Source organism: Cyprinus carpio, chromosome B25 (assembly GCF_018340385.1).
Source record: "Cyprinus carpio isolate SPL01 chromosome B25, ASM1834038v1, whole genome shotgun sequence".
NCBI lineage: Eukaryota > Metazoa > Chordata > Actinopteri > Cypriniformes > Cyprinidae > Cyprinus > Cyprinus carpio.
The window spans coordinates 12,957,577-12,969,321 of record NC_056621.1 but is presented as its reverse complement, the minus strand read 5'-3'; the positions used below and the strand labels follow the sequence as shown (position 1 = coordinate 12,969,321).

At 36.7% G+C, this 11,745-nt stretch overlaps 3 protein-coding genes across 3 annotated transcripts; all 3 read left to right on the top strand.

Annotated features, from left to right (window-relative positions):
* Window positions 1–79: 79 nt before the first annotated feature.
* On the top strand, window positions 80–6,000 carry LOC109076550 (G2 and S phase-expressed protein 1-like). Its single transcript, XM_042753016.1, is given in 13 exon segments — window positions 80–233; window positions 495–549; window positions 752–809; window positions 1,182–1,818; window positions 1,905–2,066; window positions 2,546–2,687; window positions 2,984–3,245; window positions 3,247–3,380; window positions 4,480–4,546; window positions 4,623–4,835; window positions 4,941–5,226; window positions 5,312–5,428; window positions 5,662–6,000. Coding segments are annotated over 12 exon segments (2,196 nt in total). The 5' UTR covers window positions 80–233; window positions 495–527; the 3' UTR covers window positions 5,758–6,000.
* An 85-nt stretch (window positions 6,001–6,085) lies between these two features.
* actr6 (actin related protein 6) lies at window positions 6,086–8,692 on the top strand. The gene is made up of 11 exons (XM_042753025.1): window positions 6,086–6,313; window positions 6,405–6,522; window positions 6,612–6,680; window positions 6,770–6,893; window positions 6,970–7,105; window positions 7,185–7,241; window positions 7,318–7,416; window positions 7,641–7,719; window positions 7,849–8,020; window positions 8,112–8,250; window positions 8,324–8,692. The coding sequence occupies exons 1-11, from the start codon at window positions 6,246–6,248 to the stop codon at window positions 8,451–8,453; spliced, it is 1,191 nt and encodes a 396-aa protein (XP_042608959.1). The 5' UTR covers window positions 6,086–6,245; the 3' UTR covers window positions 8,454–8,692.
* Window positions 8,693–8,816: 124 nt separating this feature from the next.
* LOC109076553 (synaptonemal complex protein 3-like) lies at window positions 8,817–11,463 on the top strand. Its single transcript, XM_019092241.2, has 9 exons — window positions 8,817–9,054; window positions 9,310–9,474; window positions 9,749–9,827; window positions 9,912–9,946; window positions 10,073–10,190; window positions 10,270–10,369; window positions 10,716–10,814; window positions 10,913–11,017; window positions 11,225–11,463. The coding sequence occupies exons 2-9, from the start codon at window positions 9,345–9,347 to the stop codon at window positions 11,276–11,278; spliced, it is 720 nt and encodes a 239-aa protein (XP_018947786.1). The 5' UTR covers window positions 8,817–9,054; window positions 9,310–9,344; the 3' UTR covers window positions 11,279–11,463.
* Window positions 11,464–11,745: the final 282 nt, after the last annotated feature.

Below are 11,745 nucleotides of genomic sequence, written 5' to 3'. Positions count from 1 at the left end.
ATAATCAGAAATGCTCTTTTAATTTTATTTTCCTGCGCAACGTCACTCAAAACGACTGCTGCGTTCCGGAAACTTGCTCTACCAATCCCGTCGCAGCATTCATGTCACGTGATCTTCGAAATCCGGCTGGCCACGAAATTTGAAATGTGGAGACAGAACGGTGCCAGTTATTTATTGTGAACAGTCAACACTACGATTAATAAATATAACCCTAGAACTCTATCCAACAAAAAGTAAGTGTTTTTGGTCGTATAATTGTTTAATAATCTGTTTTAAGATCAAATTAGAATAAGTAAACCGTATGAATAACTTTACATGAGCTCCATGACTTGCATTATGTTTATGTGTTGTTATTAGACTAAAATGCTCTTATTATTGAGAATCGTTAGCTTTATTTCGAGAATTTAAAGTTGGGTCAAAAGTACTTGCTGATGTCTCAAACGTGCAATGAAAATAAAAACGCAACCACATTAACTGTAAACTGATGTTAGCAGGACTTTGGCCTCCGTTTGTTTTCCTGACTGAAGATGGCATCTCTCACTCACCGTGGTAATCATCTTTTTATTTAGTTACAGTATCTCTAAACTACTCTTACAAAAAGTACAAGACCAACAACAGTATTTAAAAAAAAAATTAAGTGTACTGTAACAAGCCACAGAAAATAAACACTGATTTGGCATATGTAAACATACTTTAGCATATAATTTTATCAGTGTTTTTCTTTGTATTGATTTGTGTGTTTTTCTTCTAGAGTGTGTTTCACTGGCTGAAGAGAAATTTGACTTTGACGTTTCATTGTCACCTGCAAGGTTTGTTTTCAATGTTCGATGTGTTCAAGGCAGTGAACATACTCAATTAAAACTATTTAAAATCGTTTCTGTTGAAAAACTGAAATGACAATGAGTCCTACAGTTACTCAAATTAAAATAAAAATCAAGCTGAATAGAACAAAAAAATACAACTAATAAAAATGACACAAGCACATAACAAAATTACTAAGACTTGACCTTGATATGATGAACAAATTTAATTGGGATAAATGGTTTGAAATGACATGAGAATGAGTACATAATGAAAGAATTTAAATTTTTGGCTGATTATTCCTTTAATGTGTGCTATACAATACGAATTATAATGTTTTTGAATATATTTTATGATAATGTGGAAATGTTCTTTCATAGTTCTAAAGGAGATTCCGATGTTGAGGATGAGGTTTTCATGGATCCGGTCAGTCATAAAGAGAAACGCGTTTCTCGTGGAGTGGAGATTCATGTGACAGACAGTATAAGCAGCGGCCCGTCTCTGGGAGAAGAGCCCAGCTGGAGTCCGCTTACAGGAGAGAAGTTTGATGAAATCTGCAAAGAAGCTCAGCTGCTCGCCAGCCGCCTCGAGCAAACCGTCACAGACTCTGTACTCGAGAGCAGCATCGTTTCCTCGAGCCAAGCCGAGGAGACGGAGACGTTCGAGGTGGACAGCACAGTCAAACTGAACATGTTTAGCAAGCCAGCTAGTGTTCTGAGTCCCATCAAAAGAGAGACCTTTCTTGTGCAGGACAGCCCGATGAAGCAGCTTCCACCTGCCATTCAGAAGCGTATGCTGAAGGCTAACGGGACGGCCAGGTTTGGTAAGCCACGTCTCAGTACATCAAGTCCCGTCAGGCCTGCTGTGACACAGCCTAAGATGGCTACTAGAGGCAAAGCCCTTGTGGCTAGTAGTGGGGTGTTACCCAGCAAACCCACAGCACAAGGAAACTCACGACTTTCCTCCAGCACAAAACTACCACCGGCTACTAAATCTAGGCTTCCTCCTCCCAGCAAAGTATGAGCACTTACTTCCCTCTATTTATTGAGTGATTGTTAGTGTTTAACATTAAGATTTACTTTGAGTGTATCGATGTTTTTCAGGGTCATTTCGGGCTTAAGCGCAGTCCCAACAGTAGAAACACAAGTAGAGCTGGCTCTTCTGAAGACCTTCTGTCCGATAACACCAGTGTTGCTTCTGATGTCAGTGATTCTTCCTTTAACACTAGTTTACCAGGAAGAAGCAGCATTCCGGCCTGGAACAAGGTAAAAGGAGCTGCCACTGTTGCATATTGCTATTTTCTTCAAGAACTTTTGATAATACGGTTATGGAACTATTGATAATATCAAAAATGCAGTAAAGACAGTAATATTGTGAAAACTTATTAGAATAAAAAAGTTTTCTAATATATTTTCAGCAGCCATTCCTCCAGTCTTTAGTGTCACTTGGTCCTTTGGAAATTTAAATTGTGGAAACTGATATGCTTTGATTAATAGATTAATATTAGAATAGAATTTATTTGAAAAACAGAACTTTATTGCAACATTATAAATGTTTTTCTGTCAGTTTAGATCAATTGAATACATTCTTGCTGAATAAATTTAATTTTTAAACTTTTTGACTGTAGTGTAGGTTGTTTTGTCATTTAGTGTAATTTATTACCAAAATAAGTGGATGTACACCATTGGTTGATATTACAGATTTTAAAAAATTATACATTTAAACATTTTTCTATATCATTTAGACAGAATTGCGAGCTCCATCTGCTCTTAAAGCTCCTTCACTTCAGAACTCAAGAGCTGTAGACAGGAGGAGAAACACTTCATCCTCTTCCTCATCTGTGTCCAGCATTAACTCTAGTTTAACGGTCTCTCCCGGGAGTAAAGGTGACCTTTTTATACCCTTATCATATAATGCTTATAGTTAATATTTAATAAAAAATAGTTTTTGAATAGCCTTGAAATTTTAATTGCAAAAATTTCAGAAGGAATACCCTGATGGAATAATAATCAGAAGGAATAATGATGTTGTGATGCCTAAATCCACATTTAAAAGACCACCATATGTATATACATGTAGAGTAAATGACTTTAAAATGCAAGTGATGTACTTGAAAACTTCTTGGGCATCTACTGCCATCTGCTGGTTATGTTAACATATCTCAACTTCTTCCTCTCACCAGCTAAACTGAATTCCTCCCTGAACTCCAGCACTAACAGCATCGGCGCTCGTTCACTCAGCAGTGTGAGCAGGTTGCCAAGTACTAGTCGCAAATCCTCTGTCATCACCAGAAACCCAGAGCCCCCTGTCAGCAGACGGACCTCCATCTCTACACAGGGGAGGAGGGTGTCTGAACTTCTTCCCAGACCTGTTAAAGCTACACCCATTAAAAAAACAGATCCATTACCACCTCCACAGCTTCAGACCCCAGCAAAAAATACAGCTGAAGAACCACCTCACATCCAGCATCTCTGCATCTGCTGCTAAGATGGGAAGTGCTCTTAGAGGAAACCCCAAACTTAAGGTCCCAGTGGTGCCAACACCCACAAACTCCCTGAAGGGAGTTCGCAGATCAGAGGGTGAGAAAAACACAGTCATGTTAATGAATAGGAACTACAAGGATGAATCTCTCTAAACCTGATTCATAGCCTATGGAAAATTAAGCCCCTTTAAAACTTTTTTTTTTTTTTTTTTTTTTTTTTTTCGTAAAAAAAATTATCATAATAAAAAAACATATGTGTGACCCTGGACCACAAAACCAGTCAGAAGAAGCACAGGTATAATTGTAGCAATAGCCAAAAAAACATTGTATGGGTCAAAATGATCAATTTTTCTTTTATCCCAAAAATCATTAGGATATTAAGTAAAGATCATGTTCCATGAAGATATTTTGTAAATTTCCTACCGTAAATATATCAAAACTTAATTTTTGATTAGATTCCAGATTTTCAAATAGTTGTATCCTAACAAACCATACATCAATGGAAACCTTATTTATTTATCCATTCAAATTTCGAAAAATTGATGACTGTTTTTTTTTTTGTTTGTTTGTTTTTTTTGGTCACATATAAATTAAGGGAAAATATTTTTTTTTTTAAATGCAGAATAAAAAATGAAAACGGTTGTCTAATACTGAATGTTTACAATTAATAATTTTTAATTCATTCTTAATACCTCTGATGAATTCCTAATTATTTTACTCATGTAATATAGTATTTAAAATTAATGTTTAATATACTTAATAATACTTAATATTACATTAATACTTAGATTACAATTATATGTCATATAGCATAATATTTCTGTATTTCTATATTAACAATTTATGTAACATTAATTTAAATATTGTATTATGGTAGTATTTGTTGCAACACCTTATATTTATTCTGATTTGAATGACTTACAATAATGACAATTTGCACACAAATTTATATATATATATATATATATATATATAATAATTATTTTATGAAAATAATCATGATTAAAAAATTATCTAAATGGTTCTACAAAGAGGAATAACTTTTTAAAGCTGAATGTACTTGATTTGCATTGACTTGATTTTGGGGTGAAATATGACCTGAACGTTGACCTGAATTATTATTATTATTTTTTTTTTTGGATATTTAATCAGGACATTACTGCATTAAGTCATATGAACTTTTATCGATTTTATAGTTTCCTCCTCGCCCGACGTCCCTCGTATCATGAAGCCAAAGAGATTGACTGCATGCAGTGTGGAGAGGTAATATTTTAATATATTCTCATAACTTTTCATTTCTTTTGAAGGATTCTCTTATTTTTGACACATGTCTTTGCAGTATTCCTGATCATCTCGTCGGTCCTCCATTGGGCCTCCTGACACCCTCAGCTATGGGCAGCAAACTGCGGAGACCATCAGCTCTTCCCACCCCAGTCAACCGCCGTATCTCTGGCATCCCTGCACTTACACCCAAGAGTGTGTCACGTCTGAGTAAACCTTCCCAGGTCACAGAGCACTCATCAAGCTCCAGCCAAGCGGCCACTCATTCAAGGTGGTACTTTTGGCTCTTAAACGGCATCTAAATCTAAATCTCTAAATCACGTCATAGCGTGTCACAATCTCTTTATATGTATAAAGTCAAACTTTGCTTTTACAGCCCTGAAAACATGAAGGAAAGTGAGAGTCAGGAAGAAAAGCAAACTTCAGCGTCCAATGAGGAGACCTGCCCTCCAGCTGACCTCCAGCTCTGCTCCCTGGTCTTTAATATGGAGGATGAGCCTGAGGAACCTCCTGCCTGCGAGCCAGCAGTTGTGGAGAATCCCTCTAATTCGCCTTCATGTGATCCAGAGCCCCCTCAAGTCGACATCAAACCCCCAGCACTTCCAAGCTCAGCAGACACCCAAAAACACCTGCAGGTCTCAGAGAAAAAGGAAGTTAAAGAGGTGAAATAAACTCTATTTGGAAGGATTTTTATTTTACATGCGTTAGAAGAAACCTTAAACAGATCTGAAAATGTTACAATTGTAGGTTTTGCTCGTGGACGTACCTGCACCAGCACTTCAGTCATCAGAGAAGCTGCTAATTGATCTCTCCAATACCCCAGACCTGATCAAGACTTCCTCTGGAAAGCCTTGGGGAGGACAGGTGAGAGGAGAAAGATATTATATTATATTATATAAAATACAAATGTGTTAGAACATTATAAATCGCACTTTTAATCAATCTAATGTGTCCTTAGTGAATAAAGATAGTAATATATATATAAATTGACCCCAAACTTTTAAACTGTAATGTGCATTCTTATATTGCTTTCATTCATCAGGTACTTATAATGTATATTTAAATTAATTTGTAATTGTTGACTTCTTTTCCTCTAGTTAATTGATCTGAGCTCTCCTCTTATAAAGTGGAGTCCAGAGGACAAGAAAGAAAATGCTGAGAATGCAGCCCCACTGATCGACTTGTCTTTTTAGAGGACCTGCAAAATTAACTGTGAACTGTGCCAAGAAAAAAATGAACTGGAGCATTACATACTGTTTAATACTATTGAAATCAAATTAAGAGGGAGCTTGGATGCTGCTGTGCTTCAATAGCCTTTGTGTTTTTATTTGTGTTGTCTGTCTTACATGATTGTATGTAATTATGGTGATGTGCAGTATTTTAGAAATCAAAGTTGTTGTATTTTCCCCAAAAGGTACAAATAAATGTTAAATTTACGTCTGTCTTTGTTTTTTGGTTACATTTTGGGAAGCCTATCTATCGCACACAAACGTCCTCCTATCCGGTAGGGGGCGGTATGCATGGACTGCTTTCAGACTTTCAGCATCTGAAGCACAGAAGAAGACGCACATAGAGCGGCATGTTCATTTACCAAATGTTTACTTAGAATTCTAAATTAAAAATGCGCTTTGCTTTATAACTTACCTTAACACATTTATACAACTCAACTTGTGATGTTAAAATGTCAACGCTCGTCTTAGACAATGGTGCGTACTTCGCTAAAATCGGGTACAGTCATGAGAAAGTCAGGTACAGTGTATTATTATGCATTCCTTATTGTTTAAAACATTTGATTTACATTCGTTATATTGAGCTAAACCCATTTTCCCCCTTTCATTAGTGTTATCCCAAATTGCCAATTCCGTTCGAAGACCTCCAGACTGAAAACATTCACTGCTAATCAGCTGGATGAAATCAAAGACCCGTCTGGACTCTTCTACATCCTTCCTTTTCAAAAGGTATGGCCTCGATATGAATTATAAACGTCTCTGCAAGCTATATAAAGCGAATTGTGTCTTAGGTCATCTCTTGTGCATCTATATATCAGGGGTATCTTGTAAACTGGGATGTGCAGCGCAAAGTCTGGGATCATCTGTTTGGAAAAGAGATGTTTAAGGTACTTTAATGATTACAAACATTATACATTGTAAGTTTCATAACTGTGCAGTATGAGATATTCAGCCTGTGCTGAATATATGTGTGCAGGTGGACTTTGCAGATACCAGCATTGTGATAACAGAACCATACTTCACCTTCAGCTCAATTCAGGAATCCATGAATGAGATTTTATTTGAAGAATATCAGTTCCAGTCAGTACTCAGAATTAATGGTAAGTTTGTTGTTCTAAATTTAGCTTAGAATGCTACCAGATGATTTCATAAATCTGATTAAATTTCATTTTCCAGCTGGATCTTTGAGTGCTCATCGGTACTTCCATGAGAATAACGCAGAGTTGTGTTGCATTGTGGTGGACAGCGGCTTCTCCTCCACGCACATTGTTCCTCATTGCAGAGGAAGAAAGATGAAGGAGGGCATTTGCAGGTGAGCTGCTAATAATCCTAATGCTGTATAATTCTATATGCACTGAAGATCTTTTTAGTAATCTCTTTGCATTTTCTAGGATAAATGTAGGAGGAAAGCTGCTCACCAACCATTTGAAGGAGATCATTTCATACAGGTACGATTTGTACCATTTAAATACGTAAATTCTTTGCCAGTTCTTCGTTATAGCTTGTGACAATTTTGTATTAAAGGCAGCTGCATGTGATGGATGAGACTTATGTGATCAATCAGGTCAAGGAAGATGTGTGTTATGTGTCACAAGATTTCTACAAGGACATGGAGACTGCACAGTAAGTTTGGATAAACTGGATTGTTGTGCACATATACTGTACATAAACATACAGTACAAACACAAAAGTAATACTTTTATTCAGCAAAGATGCATTAAACTGATCAAAAGTGACAGTAAAACCAATGTTACTGTTTTACTGTATTTTTGATCAAATAAATGCAGCTAGTATAATTAAAGCATAGCGTAATTAGTATACCGTAATTAATTCTGTTGATTTCACAGATTGAAAGGAGAAGATAATACAGTTATGAGAGAATATGTCCTGCCGGATTTCAGCTCCATCAAAAAGGGATTTTGCAAGGTAAGCAGATGTATAACGGTTTGTGAATACTGCAACTCTATTCTTGTGACCCTTGTGACCCTATCCTTGATTATGAAAAATAAAAACGCAATACTTGCTTTTGTACTTTTTATTCTTTATGTGCTGCAGCCTAGAGAGGAGATGAATTTTACTGGCAAATATAAAACTGGGGAGCAGATTCTGCGGCTCACCAATGAGAGGTTTGCAGTGCCAGAGATGCTCTTTCACCCCTCGGACATTGGCATTCAGGAGATGGGCATACCTGAGGCTTTGGTCAACTCCATTAACAACATGCCAGAAGGTAGGCTGCCTCTCATTTGATGCATGTGAGATTTAAAATGTTAATGCATTAAAAGTATTAAACTCTAATATAAGGCTCTTTTTATGTCCAGAGATGCAGCCCCACTTCTACAAGAACATTGTTCTTACTGGCGGCAACGCCTTGTTCCCTGGATACAGAGATCGGGTTTACAAAGAAGTCCGGGCACTCGCTCCTGTAGAATATCAAGTTTCTGTTGCTCTGCCACAGAAGTATGTTTTGAAAGAGTGATTGCAATAATATGTTTCTAACAATCTAGACTGAATATTTGTCTTTTGTTTTCAGTCCTGTTTGTTACCCATGGGAAGGAGGAAAGTTATTGGCTGAAAACCCTGACTTTGAAGAGATGGTGGTCACGCGAGAGGATTATGAGGAGAATGGACACTATGTATGCGAGGAGAAGTTTGATATTTGACCTGCGCGTGAATTGTCTGTCATTTTGCACATAAAATTTGAACCATGTATGTGTTGTATGAAAACTAAGCTGTACAATGGCATACTGTGCATTACACTCAATATTACTCAAGTCAACATACCTTTTGACATTAAATGTCATAATTTTGTTGTTTTCCCCCTTTTTTAAAAGATCTTTTTGTATATATGTTATATTAAAATAACGTGAACGGGAGAAATAAAACTACCGTTTTGGCTTTTTTTTTTTTTTTTTACTTGTTTTGAATCCGATTAATTAAATGATAAATAATTTATTTTTAGCCTCTAGACTAATATTTAATATTATGAAGTGCCTCTGGTCATTAAAATGCAGCACGTGATCAGCGCGCGGCGAGTCGTCCTCTCGCGCTCAAAATTAAACAGCGGGAAACCGCCTCAGAGACGCGCGAGTTCAAACCGTCGTCAAACTGTTGGTTTTTGTTCGTAAACAAAATATTTTAAAATTTCTCTAAATACTTGCAAGGTAATAACATACAATAGTGAAAGTCAATACATTTCGGATAGTTTTCTGAACTGTCGTGATTGGTTATAGAGAGATCACACCCACGCACCACTCTCCTCAGGTAACGTTAACTTACAGACGATTCCGTCGAGAACATGACCTTACTAGAAAGGAAGAATATATGTTTATGAAATAATGTTTTATTTTTTGTGCATAAAAACACTTTTATATAAGCTATAGTATCTGGTTTCAATCATTTTCACGTAGTGTTTTAATTATTTAAAAAAAGTAAGCTGAACGATATCATGATCGATCAATTATTTAATTGGTTTTACATGTTGGAGTTTGTATTTTGTTGCTGCTTATATTTAAATAGACCAGACCACAGCCAGATACTCTTCACATAGCGAGATGGCAGCTTCCGGGAGAAAACAGAACAAGAAGACCAAACACACCGACAGCTCCACAGACCTGAAGACGTTTGACTTCGACACTCTGGAGGAAAAGAAAGGAAGTTTGTCCGACGATGATGCCAGAGATGGTGTGTCTGTGTATTTTATCATGCCTTTTACAAAAACATATTTGGTGGTGAGTAAAGTGATGGCATTAGAGGCTATACCGTGATATTTACACGGTATTCCAAGGTAAGTTAATTAGAAATGTAAATGTATTAACAGGCTAATAAAAGAGATATAATAATATTGAAGAATTATATATGAATTAATTATTTAATAAGAGTCTATATATACATATAAGAAGTGATGTAGCTGTAAAGCTTGTCTGTATATTGTTCTCATTTTGTTACATTACATTAGAAACTCCAATCATTGACAAGCTGACCAAGAAAAGATCTGCAGATTCGTTTGAAGACAATGATCTTCATGCAGGTGTGGGGTAAGTGCTGAAATATATACTCCTGGCTGAATGTATGAAGCCCTTTCTCTGAAAACAAAAATCATTTGTTGTCCTTTATCTCAGGAATGAGGTTCAAACTATGCTGGAAAGATTTGGTGGTAAGTGAAGTTAACCACTGTCACTTCAATAATAATATTAGCACATATTTCATGTTTTCTAAATGAATATAACTGGCTTTGAAATACTGTTTTGTATTCATAAACGATGACTGAATGGCTATTTAGCGGACATCAGCAAGGCCATGCAGACCAAAAGGAAACGCTTGGAGGTTCTCACCAAAAACTCCTTAAAGGGCAGCACTCAGAAACTAGAGCAAATGTGGAAAACTCAGCAGAATCAGAGGTGAGTGAGTGCACTGTATGATAAATGAGACATTTTTTCTGTGGTGTTCAAACACATAAATGTTTTGTATTCTTCGCAGGCAGAAGCTGACACAAGATTATTCTCAGCAAGTTCTCTCTGTGCTCCAGCAGTGGGAGACCGACGTTCAGAAGTCTGAGGAGCAGGAGGAGAAGCTGAATGTAAGTGGTTCCTGTGGCTCAGTGGTAGAGCTTTGCGTTAGCAGCGCAAAAGGTTGTGGGTTCGATTCCCAGGGAACACATGTTAGGTGTAAAAAAATATATATATATATATATATAAGTAAGTCGCTTTGGATAAAAGCGTAGAAAAATCTAGTCGAAAGTTGTGAAAGTCGAAACGTGTCATTCTGGGGCACGGCATCACACTCAGGGAGAGGAAATATTCTAAGGATTAAGGGTCTTGTGAAAAATACAAAGCAGCTTTTCAGGATATCTAGCAGACATTTAGAGATGTTTGCGTAAACGTCTCACACATGGCCTTTGAACGCCCTTATTTCTGTTTTCACAGAATTTGTTTCGCCAGCAGCAGAAGCTCTTCCAGCAGGCCAGGGTCGTGCAAAACCAGAAAATGAAAACCATCAAAGACCTGTATGAGCAGTTTGTCAAGGTCACAGATGCCGTCATCTCTTTAATGATTTGAAATTGAACCGAGACCTTTTTTTTCATCATTTGGCTGACCGAGTGAGGTCTTTGATTCGTGTGCAGAACATGGAGGAGATGGAGAAAAGCCACGAAGCCTTCCTGCAGGGCACCCAGATGGAGCTGAGAAAGGAGATGGCCCTGCTGCAGAAGAAGATAATGATGGACACGGTGAGTGCCTCAACAAAAAGATTTCACACAGTTTAGACTCTGCATGTTACAGATGTCTGCTTTAAATAGCCCTTCAATCTGACGTATGCTACATTTGCAAGACAGGTTTGGTTTAGTTATGAAAACTGAAGGAGTTTCTGTAGATAGTTCAGTAGTAGAGTTGATGTAAGAACAGATTTATGATAATTGCACGTTTTATCTTTACAGCAACAACAGGAGATGGCCACTGTTCGGAAGTCCCTCCAGTCCATGCTGTTCTGAAAACATCTTTCTGTTCCGTGCAAGACTTAACCTTACGTTCTAAAAGGAAGCTTTCTTTTATTAAAAAGGAATGTAGAAGTTGTCTCTATTTTTCTTTTTCATTAGTTTGTTCATTTTAATCCATAATTGTATAATAATATGTACATAATTTTATTCCTGTGTCAATATTAAAGAGCTCATAAATTAATTTTTCGTTTTGCTTTTGTGTTAAGGCATGTTGTTGAAAGTTTGGCTGGGACATACTAAAGGACTTTTGTTGTTATTATTATTATTATTATTATTATTATTATGCATTAATTTAGTTTTTCTCTACTTTTGCTTGCTAGTTAATAGCAGATGGCATTAGAGGGTGGGATAATCTAAATATAGGGAGTATTTGATTGGATAAAAATATGTAGTGCAAGATGGGTCATCGATATATTTGATTACCTTTCCCAAAAAAGACAGACGGGGTATTTAAAAGAAAA

Coding starts and splice junctions, on each gene's coding strand:
- LOC109076553 (XM_019092241.2), top strand. CDS start 9,345: ATGGCAGCTTCCGGGAGAAAACAGAACAAGAAGACCAAACACACCGAC. Junction 9,947..10,072: donor TATGCTGGAAAGATTTGGTG/GTAAGTGAAGTT, acceptor ATGGCTATTTAG/CGGACATCAGCAAGGCCATG. Junction 10,815..10,912: donor TGTATGAGCAGTTTGTCAAG/GTCACAGATGCC, acceptor ATTCGTGTGCAG/AACATGGAGGAGATGGAGAA.
- actr6 (XM_042753025.1), top strand. CDS start 6,246: ATGTCAACGCTCGTCTTAGACAATGGTGCGTACTTCGCTAAAATCGGG. Junction 6,681..6,769: donor TTGGAAAAGAGATGTTTAAG/GTACTTTAATGA, acceptor ATATGTGTGCAG/GTGGACTTTGCAGATACCAG. Junction 7,417..7,640: donor AAGGACATGGAGACTGCACA/GTAAGTTTGGAT, acceptor TTGATTTCACAG/ATTGAAAGGAGAAGATAATA.